This window comes from Staurois parvus, unplaced genomic scaffold, assembly GCF_062004578.1.
Source record: "Staurois parvus isolate SC_StPar_1 unplaced genomic scaffold, SC_StPar_1.0 ptg000008l, whole genome shotgun sequence".
NCBI classification, from domain to species: Eukaryota; Metazoa; Chordata; class Amphibia; order Anura; family Ranidae; genus Staurois; species Staurois parvus.
The window spans coordinates 127,124-151,257 of NW_028317804.1; the positions used below are offsets into that span (position 1 = coordinate 127,124).

Sequence of the window (24,134 nt, forward strand, 5' to 3'; positions counted from 1 at the left end):
TTCCTTCCTTAAATAAGGGCAATAATTGCCACCTGTTTTTCAAAGAATGAATGACCTCACTAGTAGAACTCCACACTGCTATTATTTTGAACATACCCCCCTCAGTGATTCAATTACACAGAATCAGCAGCATGCATGTCATGACTGTTGGGTCTGTTGGATTGAAACAGTGCATTTTGCTGTAAATTACTAATTAACACACTAAAAAGTTCTAAATAAATAAAATAAAATAAAATATCCCAAAGAAAAAACACTCACTTTCACCCTTGAAAGCTACACAAAAAATGTATCAAATCTTTTCTTTTCCAAATTAAATAAAATTCATAAAAGTATATATACTGTATATATATCCCCAAGTGTGATTCCAAAAAACTATAGTCCTCTTTTTTTCTTCCAATTATTTCTTCCAAAAATTATCTCTCTTATTTTCACTCTTCGTGTAATGTCCAAATATTCATGAACCTCAAAAACCAAAAAAACTCAACATAGTGTATTATCCTTATACAAAAAGGAAATTCGTGCCATTCATTGTGAATTACATCACACACTAAAACTGTGCATGTGAGAGAAGAAAAAAAAAAACAAAAAAAAAAACTCTATATGTGAACATTGCAATAAACAATTGTGATCCACTCAAGTGGTTAATAATATTATTTCAACCCACTGCACCAAACCAAACAACACTCCAACTCGTGTAGTAGTGAATAATTACCCCAATACTGTTTCAATCCTGGGATTCCTCCTCCACTCTCCCCAATACTGTTTCAATAGGGCTTGTCAAACAACATAAGGGATGGCATCAGACTCCTGGGTCCAGATCAATCCTGGGATTCCTCCTCCACTCTCCTCATAAATAAATTGGCAATTAGAGAAGGCACCATAGAGTATAGAAATTTATTTGGCAACTTACATTTAAAATTGTAGATATCAGCTTCCCAAAGACACAAATCACATCACATAAGGGAACTACCGCATGTTCCCACTTCCAAGATGGAAGTGGGAACATGCGGTAGTTCCCTTATGTGATGTGACCCAGGAGTCTGATGCCATCCCTTATGTTGTTTGACAAGCCCTATTGAAACAGTATTGGGGAGAGTGGAGGAGGAATCCCAGGATTGATCTGGACCCAGGAGTCTGATGCCATCTCTTATGTTGTTTGACAAGCTTTATTGAAACCGTATTGGGGTAATTATTCACTACTACACGAGTTGGAGTGTTGTTTGGTTTGGTGCAGTGGGTTGAAATAATATTTTTACCACTTGAGTGGATCACGATTGTTTATTGTAGTGTTCACATATAGAGTTTTTTTTTTTTTCTTCTCTCACATGCACAGTTTTAGTGTGTGATGTAATTCACAATGAATGGCACTAATTTCCTTTTTGTATAAGGATAATACACTATGTTGAGTTTTTTTGGTTTTTGAGGTTCATGAATATTTGGACATTACACAAAGAGTAAAAATAAGAGAGATAATTTTTGGAAGAAATAATTGGAAGAAAAAAAGAGGACTATAGTTTTTTGGAATCACACTTGGGGATATATATATACTTTTATGAATTTTATTTAATTTGGAAAAGAAAAGATTTGATAAATTTTTAGTGCATTTTGCTGACAACACCTCTAAAAATAAAAAATATATAGTGTAATAAGGATATGACTAGGAACTGTTACAAACAGTAGGGTTGATTTAAAGCAGAGCTCCAGGCAAAATGTTTTGTTCCCTGTGCAGTGAGGCTGTGCCTGCACTCAACAGATTAACTGCTCATTTTGTTCTAGGGAAGAGGACATCAGAGATATACTTACCTGACCCGCCGATCCTCCCCACACAGTACCAGTCACTTGGGATCCTGCACCCTTCCCCTGAGGTCCAGTGATCTTGAAAATTGACTGTTCTTATGTCAGCATGCTCCATAGACCATGACAATCCACCGCTGGACTGTGGGGAAGTGCGACTTTCCTGAAGATCAACAGATCAGGTGAGTATGAACTTTTTATTCACCCCTAGAAAAATGAGCAGGCACAGCCCCACTGCATGGTGAAAATTTTCTTTGCCAGAGGTGGGCTTTAATAAAGGCAGATAGACATTTTGGAAGTGCAGCTGCTCGAGAGCTTAGTAAATGAGGGGAAGCTTTGCTGTTTCTTTTTTCCTTTGCATTGAGTATTATTATTTGTAAAGTGAAGTTTACCTCTTTTACTAAGCTTTGGAGCAACTGCACTTACAAAGTGCACAGTCAGTTTACATTTATTTAATCAACCCCAATGTATAGCACCAGTCTCATGTACAGTATATTGATAATGTTTTTGAGCCAGGGACAGTGTGCCAAAACTAACAGTCCCAGTTGCGGAAAGTTTGGTTCACTGTCTCTTCTAAATTACACAACAGGTTTTTGGTTAATGAACAAGAGCAACAATGCAGAAGACATAAACATTTGCACAGCTGCAGTAACCAAACAAATGCTGTATTTCGTGTAATATAAAGGAAAAGGTTCCATTTGAGATGACAATAAAATAACACCTCATGAGATATAATAACCTTTTTCAAGACAGTAGACAGACATTTCTAGGAGAATATTATCATGAGATGAGAGTAGATCTGTTGAACTTTGGGTGGAGCAGATTTTAGACTATCCAGTAATTTGTAATAACATTTGATATTTGAACCTTTATTATTACACAGACCGTTCTTTCTCTATGTTGCTTTCCATGATCCCCATCGCTGTGGGCACTCCCAGCCTCAGTATGGAACATTCTGTGAGAAATTTGGAAATGGGGAACCTGGAATGGGGCGAATTCCAGATTGGAAACCACAGTATTATATGGCCGATCAAGTTCAGGTGAGATCTACAGAAACTATGATTTTTCAGCAATAAAGAATTGGTCTGCATGTGACCTTAACATATCAGTTCTGATCGTTCGTAAAAACTAACAAAAGTGTGCCCATTCTGTGCATAGGAGGGTTTGTTTTAGCCAGGATTCAGTACTTGCACAAGTTCACAGAGCTTTACATTTTAATTTTTCTGTCCCAAGTGTGGACTTGTAATGGGTTGTAGTCAAAGATCAGGCGTCCTGAGAGCAATCTGTGGTTAACAACACTGACCTTGTAGGACAATGTGGTAACACCCCCTCAGTAAGGCTGCATTCACACTTGAGTGTTTTGTAGCTTGAAGCTCCAAGCTCTGAAAAAGCTCAAACTTCAAAAACCAATTGTTCTCTATAGTGCCTGTTCACACCTGATCACACAAACAGGCACCACAGAGAACAATTGATTTTTTAAGTTTGAACATTTTTGGAGTTTCAATCTTTGAGCTTCAAGCTACAAAACGCTTAAGTGTGAATGCAGCCTTAGTCCTCAGTCATCTTCTTGGTTTGATGTCGGGATTTGGACTTTATTAGTAAGAGATGTTCCATGTGCTGCAGAAAATGCACCATTGTGGTCTTATGTTGCAGTGTGTTGAGGAATTCCTCATCATTCCTTCTCTGTATTTGTTTAGTATGATAGGTAATGAGGCAGTTATTTTGCAGCATTTTCACATTTCTAGTTTTAAAGAAATCATGAAGATAACGTTTTGGGCTATAACATGTTTCATATTTGAACTTTAGTTCCTGTAGTTAGTATAGATAGGAGTAAGCATTGGGGAAAGTGTTTCAGCAAGTGAACAAGGGGAAGAGCAGGATCCAGCGAGTGAATAGAGGAGAACAAAGGGGAAGGGGAGTGTTTGATCCACTAGAAGCAGACAGGATACAGAGGTGTTCCCCAGAAAAATAGAAACAGGGAGTCCAAAAAAGAGTAGGTTTATTTATCTTTGAGGTGGATAGATTATCACTAATTTAAAGCGTATCCAAATCCAAGAACAAAAATGTAGTATGTTGAAACTTACCCAGTCCTTAGATATGGTGACTGCATACATTTAGTTTTCATTCCTTTTCCATCTGGTTATATTGGCAGCAAAACGTGCCCTTCCTGGGACATGGGCATGTGAGTATCAAAACTGGACCACTGAACAATGGAAGAAGGTGGCCTAACCTGATTAATTACATTTTCTTTTACATCGTGTGAATGGTTGGGTGCATGTGTGTCGCTTACCTCAGGAAAAGATGGCAAGATGGTTGAGGCAGTGTGATGCTTTGGGCAATATTATGCTGGGAAACCTTGGATTCTGCCATTCACGTGAATGTTTCTTTGCCATGTACCATCTACGTACCTAAACGTTGCTGCTGACCATTTACACCCCTTGATGGAAACAATATTCCCTGATGGTAGTGGCAGCCTTCAACAGATTAATGATTAACACCAGGCAGCAGCTGAGAGAGAAGAGCGCAGGGCAGCGGATGAGAGAGAGAGACTGCAGAATGCCAGGCAGTTGCTGACAGAGAGACTGCGCAGAGGGAGGCTGATCGCCAGCACGAACTGGAGATGGCTAGCCTCCAGCAGCAGCAACAGGCTCAGAACCTTGGGTCCCTAGAGCACAGGGACACCTCTCTGCCCATGGGCCCAGCAGCCAGATTTCCGGTAATGGAAAAGGACAGTGACATTGACATGTATTTACTGTTGTTTGAAAAAACTTGCCGTTAATACCATCTGCCCCCAGCTCAATGGGCTTGGTATCTGACACCAGGGCTGCGCAGCAAGGCCCTGGATGCTTATGGCGAATTGCCAGCGGATCAGGATGACGATTATGAAGCTCTAAAGGACGCAATTGTCTGGTGGTATCAGCTAACCCCGGAAGGGTACCGGAAGTGATTTAGGTCCTTGCAAAAGGGACCTGGGGACTCTTATACGGATGTGGTAATTCGCTTACGCACCACATTCCGGCAATGGACCAGAGGCCTGAAAGCTGACTCCTTCAAGTCGCTGGAGGATTTCATGATCCAAGATCAGCTGCTGCACCTCTGTCCAGCAGACATCAGACAGTTTGTGTTGGAGAAAGGAACAGCATCTGCCAAAGCAGCAGCAGAACTGGCAGATACGTACGTCAACACTCAGGTATCTGACCACTGCAAGGCACCTCCAAATGGCTGGAAAGGAGGAAAATCACCCATAGCAACCACTCCTACGTTGGTGAGTCAAGTTCCTCAGCGGCCGGCACCTGCAGTACTTGGGGCCAAGCCATCCCTGACTGACAACTGCAGATATTACACCTGTGGGAAATCTGAACATCTCAGGATACAGCAACTCTTCTTCTGTGCTGTTTGTCCGCGGGAAAACTTGGGTAACGACCGCAAACTTGCAGCCAGTCACTGTGGGCAACCAGAATGTAACTGGTTTCCTTGACACAGGGGCAGAAGTTACATTGATCAGACCAGAGGTTATTGAAAGAAAGGACATCATCCCAGGAAAGTTGTTTACCATCACCGGAGTTGGGGGACCCGTTCACGCATACCCCATGCTAACGTGTTCATCAATTGGGATACAGGAAGTGGGATGAGAGAGGTGGGAGTCTCGGATGAAATCAGCACACCTGTTCTGTTGGGTGCCGATTTAGGTACTCTTGTTTCCTAATATGCCCCTGCTAAGAACACCCTGGATGCCCCCATGGAACTCTCTGGACATACCAAGGTACTATGTGCAGATGTTGGGTTAAAATCTGGGAAACCTGTGGATGGACAGAGGGAGAGTGAGGAGAGGGTCCAGGTACAGAATTCACAGAATTCTCCATCTCTTAGGGAAGGAGAGGCGACCCCTTTGCATGTGCGGGTATCAAACACATGTGTAGTTGATGTTAACAATGTAACTACTGAATGTAATGATGATGCTTTTTCATTGCTGGAGGTCACCCACAATCTGTGAAGTGGGCAGAGGTACAGTCTCTGGGTGTTGAGGAAAGGGATGATCTGGATAGGCCCTTTTCTTGCTCCAGCCCAGAGGATTCTGCCTCAATAACCCCCCAGCAGTTGTCTTTGTATGGTACAGGACAGCTGGGTGGTAAGGTGTTGAAGCCATGAGCAGGCTAGCTGTGAGCTTCACTGCTAAGAAAGATAAACAGCTTGATTGGGACAGTGAGAAGCTAAGAATGAATAGTCTACAGGCAGAGGTCTTGGGGACTGGAAGAGTTAACCAGCTGCTCATTGCTTCCAGTCAGCCTAGGGGACATGTATTGAGAGTGTCACCTGATATGTCCTGTCAAGGTCCATGAGGAAAAGCTAAAGCCAGGGAGGAAGTCACACAGAATTATTTCTGGCTTAGATTCACCCCTCCACAGCCCCCCAGCACAACACATGTCATGGGCAGTGGCAGTGCTCCTGGATTGGAAGCGCGAGGGGCCCTATTGGAGTTGATAGCCAGCCCTCAGGGAGAGAGCTTAGGCCTTCAGCTACAATCACCCTTTCTTTCCATCCAGGTACAGTAGCTGCTGGCAGTGCTTATGGTAAATGGTGTCTGGGCTCAGAGAAACCCTGGGAGGGCCCACCATGCTGTTCATGAAGTGCCTTCATGCCATCAGCCCACCTAGGCTCACAGGAGGCGCAGACAGAATGGACCAAAGAGACAAAGGGACAGCCACAGTCAGGGGTTCAGAAGTTCCACAGGGTCTGGGCATCACCAATAGTCCCAGTCCCCAAAAGGAATCAGACAACCAGGCTTTGTGAGGACCTTGGAAAACTGAACGCCAGCCCTGCAGTTAAAGCCTACCCCATGTCCAGGATCCATGAGGTAATGGAGCAGCTGGCAGGTGCCCTCTGTCTAACAGTCATGGACCTGAGCAGAGGGTATGGACCAACCTTTCTAAGACGGGAGGTTCAGAACTAGTCATCCTTCACAACCCCATGTGGCTTGCCTGAATTTACAGGAAAGCTAGTTGGGGTTGAGAACGCACCAGTCACCTCTCCGGGGGTCATGAATGACCTACGGTGTTGAGTGGAGCCGTGTGCAGTTGCCTACTTTGGGAGCCTTGCAGTGTTCGGCCGTGTCTGGGGAGAACAACTTGGACTCCTGTCACCAGCCATGAACAAACTGCCAGTGCCTAGTCTGACAGTCAAACAATGTAACTGTCAGAGGTTCAGCACTGGGAACCAAAGGTAGGAAGAGACCCCCAGAGGTATGCAACTGGTGAGGCTGAGGCAATTATGGCCTAGCCTACTCCCTAGGCCAAAAAGCAGGTTACATCATTCTTGGGTACAGCTGGCTACAGTAGAACTCCTGGGTGCAACTATCGTGGCCCAGCTGAACCTGTGACTGACCGAACAAATGGGAAACAGATGAAAATGGCGTCCTTGATGACAGCATGTAAAGAGGATTGTTCAACCTGGACAAAGGTACCCATCAACACACCTTTGAGGTGAGCCCCGGAATTCACCTGTCCAATTCCAGCGCACACGGGTGCCGCTACCTTTTGCGTTAGGTGTAGTCCTGGGCCTCAAGAATGAGACAGAGAGGGAAATCTCATCCTCTACCTAGACAGGAAGCTACATCTCAGTAAGCTAACATATGCCACCCATGAACCGAAGTGTCTTGTGATCAGGTGGGCACCACAGAAGCTGCCACGATATCCGGGGGGGTTACAGCAGACTGGTACTCACCTCTCACAATCCACTTTGTTGGCACAACAGTGTTGCTAGGGAGAACAGCACCCTTCTCAGAAGGTTCTCCAGCAGTGCAGTTGTACCAGATCACGCAAAGGTGAATGTCTGGGCAAAACAGACCTGTGTCCTGACAAGCCAAACCAGCAGAAGGAATCGGTTGCATCAGGAGGGAAATTTCAGTTCCATCTCATCCAACCACCTAAGGGGGGGTGGTGTAACGATTGTGCTTGATAGGGACATGGAACCTGTATGCAACAACCACTTTTGTTTTTCATGAGCAATGACCTTCCTCCCCTCTCTCCTTCTGAAAACTGTGGAATTTGTAGCTGTAAGTTTTAACAAACTTCAAAGAGCCTCTTATCTTAACTAAAAAACAAATAGACACAGCGTCCAGACCTGGCCAGAGCTGTACACAGCTAATTAGTCTTGACAGGATGTCTTGTTCCATGAACCATGAAAAACACCTTCCTCTGCCCTATCGGGAAAACAATAATAACTCAGTCAAGTCATCCCACATGATGTGTAGGGCCATTAAGGCTCTAGGAATGCAGAGCGTGCCATAAAACGTCTGTTCCACAACGTAACAATTCTACATACAATTCATAGAATTCAACAGGAACAGGACACATTATTATTAGGTATATATTTGAATCGGGAATACCGTACCAAACAAATCAAGGTCACTCATGACTCTGTTCGCACATACGAAAGGGGAGAAAGCAGTCTCCTCCCGCCTGGGTGATGAGGTATGCTGTGATTGTTATCCCTGGGTTCCAAATATAATTCTGAATATTAATCTGCCAGTTGCTAGAATACCACCTGCACATACTAGAAGTTAATATTAGTATGAAACTGTAGTTGGGACTTGGTCATAAACTTGGTGACCTCCTAGCACCCATCCCCTACACCAGAACATTGGTCAGTTGGTCTCTGTCCACACCCCCTTGATACCATAGAAAAGGGATGGACAGGATCTAGTAAGTTAGCTCTCATTTTACCATCAAACAAGGAACATCTTAACAGACTTGAGAGCCACGGCAACATTTTTGCTTGGACAGTTGGACTCCAAACCCAGGACTTTGCAAGTATTGTGCTTTCTTAACTCCTTTCTTTTATTTCTCTGTTGCTTTATTGTTTTCTTTATTTCTTTGTAACATCCCTTTCTGTAAATATTTTAATTGCACCATTTGACCTTTCATTAATAAACCCTATCTCCTAAGGCTTTTATTTCAAGCTAAAGAATCCCTGCCTCTTGAAAAGTGCTACTGTATATACGTAATAAGTTCTTTAAGTGGGAGGATTGTTTGCAGGTGTTGGAATGCACACAACATCAGAGAAATGCAAAAGATGATTCTGGTGCAAAGATTTAATTGGACCTTTCTTCCCTTCTGAGCAGATCTGATAGACAGGCAGGTCAGACAGATGACATATGGTGAAGATTATCAGCGAGCTGCTATTTTAGGTTTCCCTGGGACCCCAAGGTTCCTTAGCAGTACTCATCTCCTGGCTGCAGATCCTGCAGTTTCACCTTGAAATCATGATGCTGCCTGTTCCCTGCAGATTGGAAGCCTGTTTAGCCTTCTCATAATCTGTCTTTAATTAATTTTTTATGTCTTTTTACATACCCCTGATGGGATGAAGGGGTAAAATGATCAGGAACTGTGCGAAAGGCTAAGTCCACGGGTAGCTTAGCCTCTCGTCCAAACATTAGATGAAACGGAAAAGCCTCTGGCGTCATTTTCAGTGCAATTATAAGCATGTACCACTGTAGCAATATTTTGGCTCCATTGTTGCTTCTTTTCTAATGGCAGAGTACAAAGCATGTTCCAGAGCGTTCGATTGAACCCCTTTGGTTGAGGATAACCTTGAGGGTGATAGGGAGTAGTTCTGGATTTCTTTATCCCTAACAAAGTTAGTAGTTCTGTGATCAGTTTACTTTGAATCTCTCTGCCCTGATCTGAGTGAATCCCCTGGGGGAGTCTGTAGTGCACAAAGAATTTTTCCACTAATACCATGGATGCCTGCTGGTTCTTTTTGGGAATGCCTGAGCATATCTAGTGAAGTGTTCTGCCACTACTAAGATATTCCCCCGTCTACTAGAATCTGGTTCTAGACACAAGAAATTGACACACACCAGCTCCAATGGCTTTGAAGGTGGCCTAAGGAGGCAGTTTGTTTAGGTAGGGTCTTCCTTTGTATACAGTTTAGGCAAGTGTGGCAGTACTCCTCCACTTCTGTCTTCCTAAGTGCCCATGTTCATCATGCAATTACCCCAACACCATTCTTCTGAATTGGGTAGGCAAAAAGAGTTGCCATAGATCACTACTTTGGTCCGAGAGGCCCCTTCCGTAGACCACCCCATTCCTCAGTTCTAATCTATCCCACTCCCTATGGATGACTTTGTCATCTGGGGGATCTTCCACCCAAAGTAGATCGGGTCACTGCTCCATAACGGCCCATCTTGTCAGTTGGCAGAGCGGGTCTTGATCCTTATCCTCCTGCATATCTCTAGTGGTGAGCTGTGGTAACTCCTCACCTTTCAGCTGTGACACATTACAATTGTATGATGCGATGCAGGCACCTCTGGCTCCCACCACTTCAGCGTAGACCACTCCTTTGACAACATACTCAACACCCTGACTCATGGCCTGCACCTCTTCTGGGGACACTTGTAACCAGCTTGGCTCAGCAGCTCACTGACCATAGGGTCTTCTAGATAGGGCATCCACATCTCTATTTCCTACATCAGGTCGGTACTTTAGACTGAATCGGAATCCAGACAGGGCAGCAAGCCACCAACGTCCAGTGGTGTCTAGGCTGTAGTGAGTATGTAAGTTAGTGGATTGTTGTCTGTCTTCGCCTAAAACTCAGCCCCATAGAGATAGTCCTTCAACTTATTCACAACAGCCCACTTCAAAGCAAGGAACTCCAGCTTGTGTTTTGGGGAACTCCTTTCAGCAGGGAGAGGCTATGGCACACAAACACTGAGCTGTAGCAATCCAGCATGTTCCTGGTACAGGACTGCCCCTCTGCTGGCATCTACATGGAGCTCGTATGGCTTGGAAGGGTCTGCATATGCCAACAATGGAACTTGTGTTAGATACTGTTTCAACCCACTGGCTACTGATGGATTCATGAGGTCTTCGTGGCCCCCCTTGAAGAGGGCACTTGCTCAGCCTACTGGTTTCTCCCTCTGTATTCTTCAAGATGTCAGTGTGGAGTGCAGCTGTCTTAGCAAATCCCTCCACGAACAGATGGTAGTATGAGCAGAATCTGAGGAATGACCTAAGTTCCATAATGTTGTTGGGTTGAGGCCAGGTAGTCACAACTTCAATCTTGCTGGGGTCCATGGCTATGTCTTCTGCAGGGACTATATACCCCCAGTAGGTATTGGATTCTGGTAAAATTGGCACTTTTCCAGGGACAATTTCAGGCCTTCCTCATGAAGTCTCTGGAACACTTTTTCGAACCACTTTTCTAGGGTCCTCCCAAACACTATTATATCTTCCAGGTAAATCAGGACCTCGTTTAAATTCATATCACCCACAATGCACTCCATCAGCCTCTGGAAAGTGGAAGGGGATTCAAATAGGCCATGGGGCTTCCGAGCAAATCCGAAGAAACCCAAGGGACTAGTGAAAGCAGTCTTTTCCCTGTCTTCAGGGTGCATGAGGATCTGGTAGTATCCACTCTTCAAATCCAGGACACTAAACCATTTGGCTCCTGACACTGCAAGGCATCTTCAATCCATGAAGTCGTGTATTGATCTAGGATGGTCCGTTTGTTCAATGTTCAGTAATCAATGCACATTCGTAGGTCACCATTCTTCTTATGTACCACTGTGATAGGAGAGGCATAGGGGCTGCTGGACTCCCGGATGATCCCAGCCCTCTTCAACTCTGCCAACTGTTCCCGGAGGTCCTCTAGGTCTCCCAGGGGGACCCGTCTGGCCTCCTGAAACTTCCTATCTTTTTTGAGCCAACTTCAATGCTGGGCAGTCTTGGCACACCCAACAACGTAGTCTTTTTTGGAGAACACTCTCTCCCACCTGGTTAGCCAATCTCTTGATCTTTAATTCCATTCCTCTGATAGAGGGAAGTCTTGAAGGCCAAACCCTCTTCCGACTGGGTCATCTGAAGATTCAGGCACACTGACTGGGCTGGCCACATTCATTTGCCCCAGCAGGGCCCTGGCTTTTAGGGTTATGGGGTCTGCTGTGTTGTTGCAATCCTGAACAAGAACATTACCCTTGTTCCACTGCAGAGCTTTCATAGTAATCACCTCTAGGAGGATCTCTACACCAGCTGTCTCTCTTTTGTTCTTTGTTTTCAGCAGCACAAAGGGCCCTGGCTGGTCCCAACTCAACTTGTCTCGAGATTTCAAACAGGTGACAGCCCCCAGCTGGAGCACTTTCTCTTAAGGACCATTCTTTGAAACCTTCTCCACTTCCTGTTCTGGAGCCCGCAACTCTCTGATAACCCTTTTATAGACTTGGCGCAGCTGTGGGTGGATGCTCTCTATGGGTATTGTGTCTGCTAAGCTAATGGAGTAAGTAGTCTGCATACTAGATTGGCATTTGTCTCAATGAGCACTGCTTTACCCCCAAGGGCCTGGGGCACACGATCGCCAACGTAACAAAGGTCTCTATTCTGCCGCTTAAAGCTGGGCCAAAAACTGTGGATTGGTATTTAGCCATCATAAGGACATTTCGGGATCTTGATCCCCAAATCTTTAGCTCTTTTAGCTTCCATAGGGTTATGAGCTTTAACTGTTTGTCATAGAAGTCCCTATCGAGTAGGGTCACTCGAACTCCAGTATCCAGCAAAGCCTTGGTATAGACTTCATCCACTTGAATGGAGATTACAGGGGAGGGGCCTACTAGCTCATCTGGAAGTCCCTCAGGTTGACACTTTGCAATTCTGATCCGGGCTTTTCCAAGTTGAGTGGCTCTCTTCTTAGGGGTTGACTTTCCCAGCTTTCGGAAGTGGTGTGTATCAATTCCCTGTTAGAGTCCCAGTTTTTTTTTTTTTGTTTTTTGTTTTTTTTTTAAATTTAAATATTTATTGAATTTTTCATGTTAATACAAGTACCAAAAAAGGGAAATAATTCTCATACAAATAGACATTTTATAACATTTCTATCTTTCCCTTACTAAAAACTCTTTTCTTTCCCATCCCACTACCCCCCCTTCCCACCCCTCATCCCCCCTCCTCCCCCTCTGCAGACTCTAGCCCATTCTAATCACTTGAGGCTTATTAATTTTTTGCTAACATCCTAGTTCATATTTTCCTATATTTCTCTTTCAATCTCGCTCTTTCCCACTTTTCCCATCTCCTAAAATAAACTCTCATCCTATCTTTCTGCATATGGTATGATCTTTCCATTCTACCTATCTGGTTTACTCTATTAATCCAGTCTTCCTCCTTCGGTACCTCAGATCTCCGCCAAAACTTGGGTATCAACCCTTTCGCCGCATTCAAGAAGTACCATATACCTGAATCTTTATATTTATTTACTGATGTCTCCACATTGTGTAGGAGGCACGTCGTTGGGTCTAACCCTATGTCAATTTCAGTTATTTCTTCAATCAATTTGACTATTATCTTCCAAAAAGCCTGGATTTTTGGACATTCCCACCACATGTGAAACACCGTGCCCATCTCTCCACATCCTCTCCAACACATATTTGAATTTTCCCCATTCATTTTGTGCTCTACACTCTGTGTGATGTGCCATCGTGTCGCACACTTATAATTAACCTCAACCTCTCTCATACTAACATTATCGTGTATCAATCTAAACATCTTTCTCTGTCTATCTTCATCAAACCCAACACCCATATCCCTTTCCCATTTTGTTATAAAAGTTAACTTTGTGTTTGTGTCTAATTCTGTGAGTATTCTATACACTTTTGAAATACCGTGCTTCCCGTCCCTCTGTGTCTCTAACAACCTTTCAAACATATTCCACTCCTGTTTTAGTCTCAGGGGTTTCGGTAGATTTCCAATAAAACATTTCAATTGATGATATTTCCACTCATCTATTCTAATAAAAATATCTCCCTTCTTCTCTATTAAATCTTTAAGTGATCTCAATTCCCCATCCACCAAGACATCTCTCAGTTGGGTATCCTCCTTTCTAAACCATCTCCCTGATATCTTATTCTTTCCCGGGGGAAAGTACTCAGTATTTGTGAGAGGCATTAATATAGAATTAAATTCCCATTTCATGTTTTTGTGTAAATTGTCCCATACCCTAAAGACATTTAAAGTGTAGATACTTGTGCTTTCTTTACTTCCCCTGAACTGTGGTGGAACCCATATCATCTGACTCAATCTAATGCCACTAAGATCATTTTCAATTGTTACCCAACTTTTCCCCTTATGGTTAAATGTCCAGTCATATATTCTTGCTAAAACCACTGCTTTATAGTATCTCTTGACATCTGGTAGACCCAATCCCCCTTTCTCTTTAGTCCTACTCAATGTTTCATATGCTATTCTAGGTTTTTTATTCTTCCATATGTATCTTGTTAACATTTTTTTCATTATCTTAAAGAAGGCTTCTGGAATTTTAATTGGTACCATTTGAAATCTATACAGTATTTTAGGCATAATTACCATTTTGACTAGGTTTATACGTCCTATCCAGGATGGATTTCCTCCTTCTAGTCTTTTTAAATCTTCCCTGATCTCATTTATCAAAGAGATATAGTTTAATCTATACAAATGCTTGGATGAGGCAGTGAGTTTTATTCCTAGATATTTTATCTCTTTTTCTCTCCATATAAAGGGGAATTCTTTTTATAGTTTTTCTTTTTCATTCTTTGATATATTAATATTCAAGATCTCTGTTTTCGTTGGGTTAATTTTTAAATTTGATAGTTCACCGTACTCCTTCAGAATCTTCATTATATTTGGGAGAGTTATTCGGGGATTCCCCACATAGAACAATAAGTCGTCCGCAAAGGCCGCTACTCTATGTTCTATGGATTCTATCTGAATTCCCTTTACCGATCCACTGTTTCTTATTATTGACAACAGAGGTTCAAGTGACAATACATATAGCAGAGGGGACAGTGGACAGCCCTGTCTTGTACCATTAGACATTCCAATGGGTTCTGATCTCTCCCCATTTACCGTAATGATTGCAGTAGGCTCCCTATATAGTTTACTTATCCACTCTCGCATTCTATCGCCTATCCCCAGCACTTTTAAGTTGTCCATCATAAAGCCCCAGTCCACTCTATCAAATGCCTTCTCTGCATCAATCGACAAGAGCACCACCGGGGCTTTCCCTTTTCTACTTTTCTGAATAAGCATCAGGGTTCTCAAGCCGTTTTCTCTACCTTCTCTCCCCGGTACAAAGCCCACCTGGTCTCCATGGATCCATTCAGGCATCAGATCCCTCAACCTGTTTGCTAACACCTTTGCATACAGTTTAGTATCTGTGTTCAATAATGAGATAGGTCTATAGCTGGAGCACTGAGATGGATCTTTTCCCTCTTTGTGAATAAGTACTACATGGACCTGTGGGGATTCTCTCCTCACTTCCATCCCACCTCCCAGAGCATTCATATATTTCTCCAGCTTGGGTAACAGTACTTCACTAAATTTCTTATAGTACTTAACTGTATAGCCATCCGGGCCTGGGCTTTCCCCCCCCCCCCTGTGCTTCTTAATGCTATTTTAATTTCTTCCTGGGAAATTTCTGCGTCTAGGGAGTTCAACTGTGCTTCACTTAGTTTTGGTAATCCCGCATTTTTTATGTATATCATCTTTTTTTCATTAATTCCCTCTTGAGCTTCTTTTAGCGGACCTTGGGGACTAATATTATATAACTTTTTGTAATACTCCGTAAACACTTTAATAATCTCTTTATTTGAGTGGACCAACTCCCCCTTTGGACTTTTTATCTTTTCTATATAATTCCTATTTTTCTTTTTATTCAAAGATCTCATTAGATATCTTCCTGGTCTGTCTCCCCATCTATATCTCTCGTTCAGAACCCTGTTGTATACTCTTCTCTTCTCCTCATCCATCAATCTCTCTAGCTCATCTTTTTTATCCAATAACTTCTGTCTCGTATCTTTTGTTATTTTCTTCTTATGGATCTGCTCCAAGTCCAATATTTCTTTTAAAAGCCCACTGACCCTCTCTCTTCTTTCTTTTTTCTTCCTTGCTCCTGCCGCTATCAAGATTCCTCTTATGAATACCTTGTGGCTTTCCCAGACTGTAGCTATCGATACTTCCTCTGTTTCGTTCTCCTTAAAGTATACCTTAATCTCTTTCTCGATTTTCTGAACTAAATCCTCATCCAGAAGAAGAACCTCATTTAACCTCCACCCTAATCCTCCCAACCACCTTCTTCCCCATCCCATTTTCATTACGACCGGAGCATGATCCGAGAACGTCCTTGCCTCTATGTCAATTTTAACCAGATGATCTATAAGTTGATGGTCTATTAAGATGTAATCTAATCTCGAGTATATCTCATGTGCATTAGAGAAGAAGGTATAGTCTCTGTCTTTCATATGCATTATTCTCCAGGTGTCCACTAGTTGATATTCATGCATCACTTTTTTCAAAGCTCTCAGAGACTTACCCCCCTCTCTTTGCACGGAAGAGGTATTATCCTTTTGTGGGTCCATACAGAAATTTAGGTCTCCAGCTACTATCAAGCGCCCTTTTTTAAATTCCATTAATTTTTTCAACAGACCCTTCATATACATCTCCGGGTTTTTATTAGGGCAGTATATATTGGCTAAAGTACAGTCAATCCCCTGAAGTCTACCTTTTAAGAATAAAAACCTCCCCTCCGGGTCGGTTCTTCTATCCTCCAGCTCAAATCTCATATTCTTTGCCAAACCTATTGCAACCCCTTTTGCTCTTTTAATTGGAGAATCTGCATAGTACCATGTTGGGTAGTGTTTGGATTTCAATTTCACGTTTGCCTCTATCTCAAAGTGCGTCTCCTGTAAAAATACCACTGACGTAGCCCTATGATGTAACTCCTTAAACATCCTAAATCTCTTCCCTGGACAACTCAGCCCGTTCACATTATAGGTTATAAACTGTATTTCTTCCATCATTCCCAATTAACTCCAACTCTCTTCCAGATTGCCTCTTCCTCTTTATCCCTTCTGTCATGCAGAGTATTGACCCAATACCTCCTCCCACCCAACTCCCGTCCCCTCCCCCCTCCCTCCCATTCTCCCTCTCTTCCCACCATCCCTCCCCTCTCCCTCCCCTCCATCTGCTCCCCCCCAACCTCACCACCATCCCTCCCCCCCCCCCCCTCTTTTTAGGCCTTCACTTTGCCTATTCATCATTTGTGGAACTAACATCCACCTTTGATTTGGTCCTTAGGGCTACACTCCTCCCATGGCTAGCCTCCCCTCCGTCCAGATCTCCCCATTGACCCCTTTCTACTTGTACTTCTTAACAAGAAGGGGGAGAGTTATAGCAAAACTAGAGGAGTGAAGGAGGAAACAAGAGGCAGATTAGGGACACGGAGGGGCAGAGAGAGGGAAAAAAACAAACAAAAAACAACCCTCTCTCCCCTCCACCCCCCCCTCCGCCCTACCTCCCCCCCTCCACCAGTCTCCACTCATCCCCTCTCCTTAGTCCAATTCCCCCATGTTCTTCTTTCCATTCATTAATTTCAATTCTCTGCATTTCCAGTCTATCACAAAAGTTTCTCAAGTCCTCTGGGAACCTCAAATGGGCTGTTGTTCCGTTTTTCCATCCTATTAAACACTCCGGTACCCCCCATCTATATTGCACCTTCTGTTTTCTCATCTGCTCCAACAAAGGCCTCAGAGCTCTCCTCCTCCAGAGAGTCTCCGCTGACAAGTCTGCATATATTTGAATGTCCATTTCTCTGTATTTTATTACTGGTTTTCCTTTAGTTTTCCTCCAAAATCTTTCCCTTTGCTGCAGATCCATAAATTTAACCAGTATGTCTCTCGGCCTATTCTTCTCGTAGTTCCCCTGGATTTTCCCATTTCTGGAGATTCCTTCTATATTGATCCTTTCCATATCAGAGTTTCCCATTATATAGTTCAGTAATTTGCCAACCACCTCTTCCATTAGTTCTCCTTTTAGGCTTTCCGGTACCCCTCTTATCCTTATATTTCTCCTTCTTTCTCTATTCTCTTGGATTTCCGCCTTATACCGCAATTTTTCCTGAACTTTTTCCATATTGATTATCTTGTTTTCTAGTTTGGATATGATCTGGGTCTGATTTTTAACTTTCTGCTCCGTTTCCTCCACTCTTAACAACAGCTGGCCCAGATCACTCCGAATTTTTACCATTTCTTGCTTTATTGTTCTCTCCAGTTCTTTAAACATTTCTGTCATCTCTTTTTTATTTGGGATTTGTAGGTCTTTTTCTGTCTCTGATATTTGTTGATTACTACTGTCCAAATCCATTACTTGTTTGGGGCTACTTTGAATACTTAATTCTAAATCTCCTTTGTCATTTCTGCTCTGGGGCCTTTCCGGGGTCCCGTTTCCCAGGGATATGTACCTTTTAATTGTACCCGTTTGGGTCCCTTTAGGCCCAATTCCTTTTACACTTTTGTTCTTCATTGCTCCTGGGCCTTTTATTATTTGCTCATGAATTCGTGTTTCACAAAAAAAAAAAAAAAAATCTATGTGATATAAAACTGGAAATCCCAGGCCTGTCTGTTAACTTTCTGTGTATTTCTTTGCCAGCACCATATATTCTTTTCTTCTTTATATTCTCTGGGGGTCCCCTCTGTTCTCTCACTCTCTGCTTTCCTTCAGCTTAACACAATTCCTCCCATATCATCACAGTTTTTTATCATCACAGTTTTTTTTTATTTTGAGGACACAGCCGGAGTCACTCACCCTCCCTGCGCCTCTCATGGGATTTATCCAGCTCCTCCGATGAATTGGCTCTCTTGCTCGCAGGGGGACCCTCCAGGAGTTTCCAGGGCTTTCCCCCCCTTCCTTATTTGGAAGGGAGTCCTTCTCCGTTCACCCCCACAGGGCTCCAACCATGGCTTTCCGCCTCCAGCTTGTCGGCCGGCCGGCCGGCTTCCTCTCCTCCCAGGGATGCACTGCGGTCGGTCACATGTCCCGGCCGCACCTCCCTGTTTCCCGGCAACCACAGTCAGCTTCCCCGCCGCTCTCTGCTGGTCTCCGTTACCCCGCTCTTCCTCCCGCGGGCCGCCACTCGGCCGAAGGAGCCCACCAGACCAAGGTAGGTCTCTGGTTTCTAGGGCACCATACCTTCAGGGGGATTCATGAGTCAACAGGGGATCGGTCGGAGGGGATCCAGGCGGGAGCTCCTACCGCGAGCTCTCCACCGCTTGTTAGAGTCCCAGTTAACGGAGTTGGGAGCTAGATTGGCTCTAAGGAACAACTAATGGCAGATGTTTAAGTGGTTTTAGTCTCTAGGGTCTGGATTCCCTGAGAATTGGAGCTCACCATTTTCTTCGGGTCCTCAGATGGCTTCTTCACTGAGGCCCCTGGAAGTTTTCCACCATTTTTGAGAAGAATAATTTCTTTAATATATAATTAAAGTGCTTGTGAGCTACTATGGTGGATTAAAAATTTATTTTATACTATTAACCAATAAATGATATATTTGTGGTTCGCTTACACTATACACATACTCATTTTTATGTGTGGCTCTAATAAATATAATAAAAATGTGTCGCGCTCCACTGAAAATCTCAATTATATTTATAACGTTATGTGATGAAATATATAAATCATATATTGATTTGTCCATATAAAGGACACAAATTGTTTTGACCTCACTTAACGGTTTGGTCAAAAAATTAAGGTGAGCGCATAGAGAAGACGGAGCACTTTTTTGCAATATCATCACGAAGTGGACTTTTGTTCATATTTATTTTGATTAAATTAATATTAATTTAATTTGATTATATTCAATTTGATCAGTATAAATTTTGAAATTAGAGAATTTTACACTGCATTTTTTAAAGTTTATGGTAATTTTTTCCATATCACAATTTGTTAATTGGAAAATCAGTATATGATTTATATATTTGATCATATAAGGTTATAAATATAATTGGGATTATCAGTGGAGCACGACACATTTGTATTATAATAATTACTTTAATGCTTGTACTACTTCAGCCGTGAAGTCAGCCATTGGCTCAGTCTGAGGGCATTGGGTCTGAAAGTGTCCTGGTTTTCTGCACTGGAACGTCTGAGGTACCCAGGGTTGGATTCCACCTGGTTGGCGGCCATTGCCGACACTGTTTATCCCATTTCTGACATGGCCTTCTGCATGGCAACAGGAGCCTCCATAACTTGACCCACTGTCTTCTGAACCTCACAGAAGGACTGTTAAATCAGGGCTTGGGACTGGGCCTGCACCAACTGGGATAGGGTCTGAACGATGTCATCCATTAAGGCTAAGGCTTCCATGTTACAGATAGTCTTCAACAACTTTGAATATGTCACAGCGCCATAGTGGTGGCTGACCCTGAGCTTCTGTACAGTTGGATCGAGTGGTTGAGCCCTCTCCTGTACTTGGGAACAGCTAGAACTCTCTGCTTTCACCCCCCCCCCTTGGATTACTTAGTACAAGATCTTGTCCAACCTTTGTATATAGTCGGAAAATTTCTCTCCTTGATATGTGTGCTCAAGTGGGTAACTCAATTATGTACAGTTCTCAACTCACCCGAATACTTCTCTTAGGGATTCAAAACACTCACGAGTGGTACAGGTTGGCTTGCCCCACTTTAGATTCCGTACAATGTCAGAGGCAGAGGCCCATAAGCTTTCCACGACCCCTGTCTCTTCACCGCATCTGCCACTTTCCACTCCTCTATGGCTTGGAGGGCTTGATCGACGCAAGTGTCGCAGTTGTCTTCCGCCACGGGAGTAGGGGCCTTACCAGAGAAGAACCTCAGTCTTCGGTAGTTGTGATGATGGAAGTAGAATTCTTCAGTAGTGTCTTTATGAACTTCCCTACTTCAGCCAGTGAAATGGCGGGTATGTCCCCCCTGTGTGTGCGGAGGTAAACAGCTCAGGTTCAGGGCTCTCTTTCCTTGAACTCTCTTCTTCGATCAGGAGGGGAATTCCTTTTTTCCATTCAGTCAGTACCAACACATTGGGTACGTCTGGATTACTTCTGATGTCAAGGAAGTTTACTTTCTGGTCAGGGACACAGGCCATTAGCATCCATTCAACCTGCTCTTCACTGAAAGCCCAACCCCTGCTGACACCACAAGGTTCCTTTGGCCAAAGTAAATTAACACCATAAAGTAAACACACACAGATTAGAGAAGACTGATATGAGGTTTGTATTAAACTTCAATGTAAACTTGGTTGAACAGTACAAACTGGCACTGATACTTGAAATGGCAATAATTACTCTTAGCAATTCTAAGCAAAGAAGTAACACATATAGTAGTAGTTCAATCAATGTTATCAGTCCTGCTTTCAGAAATTAACCCAATGCCTGCAACCTGAGGTGGTAGCAACCCCAGTGAGCAACAAGAACTAGCAACAATGAGACTAGCTCACTTTGGGCCCTCACAGTCTGACAATAAGTTTTAAATCTGAAGTAGAATAGCTCCTTGACCAGAGTAGTCAATATCCCTTATTTATTTCAGGTACTTATATAGCACCGTCAATTTACGCAGCACTTTACATATATATTGTACATTCACATCAGTCCCTAACCCTCAAGGGGTGTACAATCTAAGGTCCCTAACTCACATTCATACATACTAGGGCCAATTTAGACAGGATCCAATTCACCTACCAGCATGTCTTTGGAGTGTGGGAGGAAACCGGAGTACCCGGAGGAAACCCACGCAGGCACAGGGAGAACATGCAAACTCCAGGCAGGTGGTGCCATGGTTGGGATACGAACCAACGACACCTTAAAGTGCTTGCTGGGGTCTAGTTGGTGCACAAATAAGTAGGACTGTAGGGGATAGTTCCTGACAGGTTGATACAAAGGGGAGGTAGAAGAATGGACTTTTTTGCTTTAAATTAATAAATAACGCTTGACTTGCATGTTGCCTCCTCTAATGCTCTGGAAAAAGAGCAGCTTTTAGGCAAATAAAGTGGTTAACTGGCAAATGGGCTTGTTGACAAAAAGGGCAACTCTACCCTGAAATGGGATGACCAATGGCAATGGTGGTAGGAGTTCCATTAGGGGGATAGGCCAATGGTTCATGTACTGATGTGATCTGGCGTGCACTGTGGTCAGCTCTGATGATTTAACTGTACTGCTATGGGAACTAGGCCATGTTAATATGTTCACTTGATGTAATGTCCACAACTGTGTGCAAGTAAAGTAGCAGGTATGAGGAGAATGTCAGTGTTCTCTTGCTTAACTGGTGCATGGGACTTTCTGACCTGATCAGCGGCTTCCAGCAGGTCCTGGCTGTGTCTCTCTCAGCAGATGGTCGGCCCCACAGGTTCTCCAGCCTCATGTGCAATGTTGTGGTCCATCACTGCTCTCCGGGTCACCTCTTTGAAGACTGTTTTGCTGAACAAGGTGGCAAGGTCAGTGGCTCCTCCTTGCTTCTCCTCTCTGACTCTGCAGCCTGGTCCAGTTCTCTGGGAGTCGACAACACTCTCTCTGCTTACTCTCTCCAGCTCTCTCCCCTCTCACTTCCTGGGCTTCTGTATATACCCGCCCACATGCCAGCACTTCTGGGAAAGGTAGTCCTCTGATACTCTGCTCCCTAGCAAAGTCCTGCGATTCAGCATACAAGGTCCCTCTGCAGAATGTAAGTGCCAGTGAATTTGCAGGACAGTGCCATCTTGTGTTGGTTTTAACATCCTGCAGCTGGCATTACAGCAGGGGTGTACGCTGTAATGCACACTAGTGTTTTTTTTTCTTTGCTGGTAATAGCAGTTTTTAGCAGTGTTTTAGTAGCATTTAGAAGTGTTTAGGAGCATTTGCATGGGGGGGGGGGGGGGGGGGGCAGGGGTGCTTTAATGTTTTTTTTTCTTTTAATTATTTCTTTTGATTTTTTTTTTTTGATCACTTTTATTGTTATCACACGGGATGTGGCAGGCAGTGACAGCTACTCTTTTTTCTGAAAAATCTGGGGTCTATATCTCCTCTGCCCTTAAAGCTTCTGATTACACCAAGGTCAGTGTGATCAGATCCTTTCCCAATTTTAATATGGCACTGTTTATATCTAGTGAAACAGAAGCGATGAAATGCTTGTAGCTTCCAGTTTCTTAGACTATAGAGATGACTGGAGCTGTTCCGGTCTCTGGTCAGCTCTATGGTCAGCTGGTGCAAACGTTGGCTGCATTCTCAGGTTCCCCGATGGGAAAGCCATGGAAAGAGCAGTGGGGGGGGGGGAGCTAATTAGCCACTAGGATTGCTTTTACGTAAAAGCCGACCACTGGATGAAAAAATGATACCAGGATGATGCAGGCATCATCCTCATATACCACTCAAAGTCCAGTGATTTACCAGTACATCACTGGTCTTTGTTGGGCATATACGTTGTTCCTTTTTTTTTTTGTGGGCTGAATGAAAAAAAGAAAAAGATATCTCTGCCAGAAAAAGTGTGTGTGGTATGCCCACCATTAGAATGTACCACATGCATACACCCACTTCTAATGTTGGGCATACATGAAATGTTCTTTTTTTTTTTCTTTTCTTTCAGCCCTCCTTTCACATCGATCCATGAAGGAATCTCTGCCAAAACAAATGAAAAAAATATATGCCTAAGCATAGGACCGATTCACCCACTGACCACCCTAGGCCCCCATGCTTATATGTTCTTTTTTTACCTGCGGATGAGAAATCTCAGTCAGCAGTGCTGCACACACTGATTTATATTCTGAGAGCACACCCTGTTGCTGTCAGATTAAACAGATTGGTGCTGCAGGTGAATGGCATTCCTGCAAAGAAAACAACAATGGTTAACAATAAAACACAGTAACAGTAACAGAACTCAATAAAACGACAACTATTTGTGGCTTTTTTATTTTTTTTTGTTAACTTTTTTTTTCTTCCAAAAATACTTTATTGTTTTAAGAGAAGACAAAAGCATTTAAAGCATGTACAGCCATTGATCACAGTCAAAACATAGACATGACGTGTTGCTTTCCGTTTCGCAGTTGGGACAAATTGTATACCGTTGTGCAAGACAAAATCATGTAAAACAGTACATCCATCATACAAAGTAAAATGGTGGATACCAAGAGGAAAATGGATAAAGTAATGTTAGTGAATGTTATCTCGTCCTGACTCTCATCAACTTTTTAATGGTGAAGTAGTGTGATGATAGGGGTAAGGGTAGGGAAAGCGTTGGGTACTGTGACAGTCATTGTTACATATTTATAGCTAGCTTATGTGCTATGGTTGAAGTTAGTCATATCTGTGTGCAGGTAAATGCTCTATTTGGTTGGTAGAGATGAAATGATACAGGGAAATAACAGGTGTGAAGACAAGAGGTTAGAAAGACAGTAATATAAAGAATTGTAGGGTGAGATGTTGGGGAAGGAAAAAAAAAGGGGGGGGGGTGGGAAGAAGCATTACATTCTCCTGTATTGGCCCAGCCAGACAGGTATTACTAGAGCTTAAAATATGATGTGTGAAGTATCGGTCAGTGGGGTAACGCAGGT

At 43.3% G+C, this 24,134-nt stretch overlaps 1 protein-coding gene across 2 annotated transcripts in view; it reads left to right on the forward strand.

The window, feature by feature from the left end:
- Positions 1-24,134, forward strand: part of SGSH (N-sulfoglucosamine sulfohydrolase) — a 150,265-nt gene that overhangs the window by 48,663 nt on the left and 77,468 nt on the right. For both annotated transcript variants that reach the window (XM_089668657.1, XM_089668650.1), the window contains exon 5: positions 2,678-2,834. In XM_089668657.1, coding sequence (XP_089524783.1) covers positions 2,678-2,834 — 157 coding nt within the window. The remainder of the gene's footprint in view (positions 1-2,677; positions 2,835-24,134) is intronic.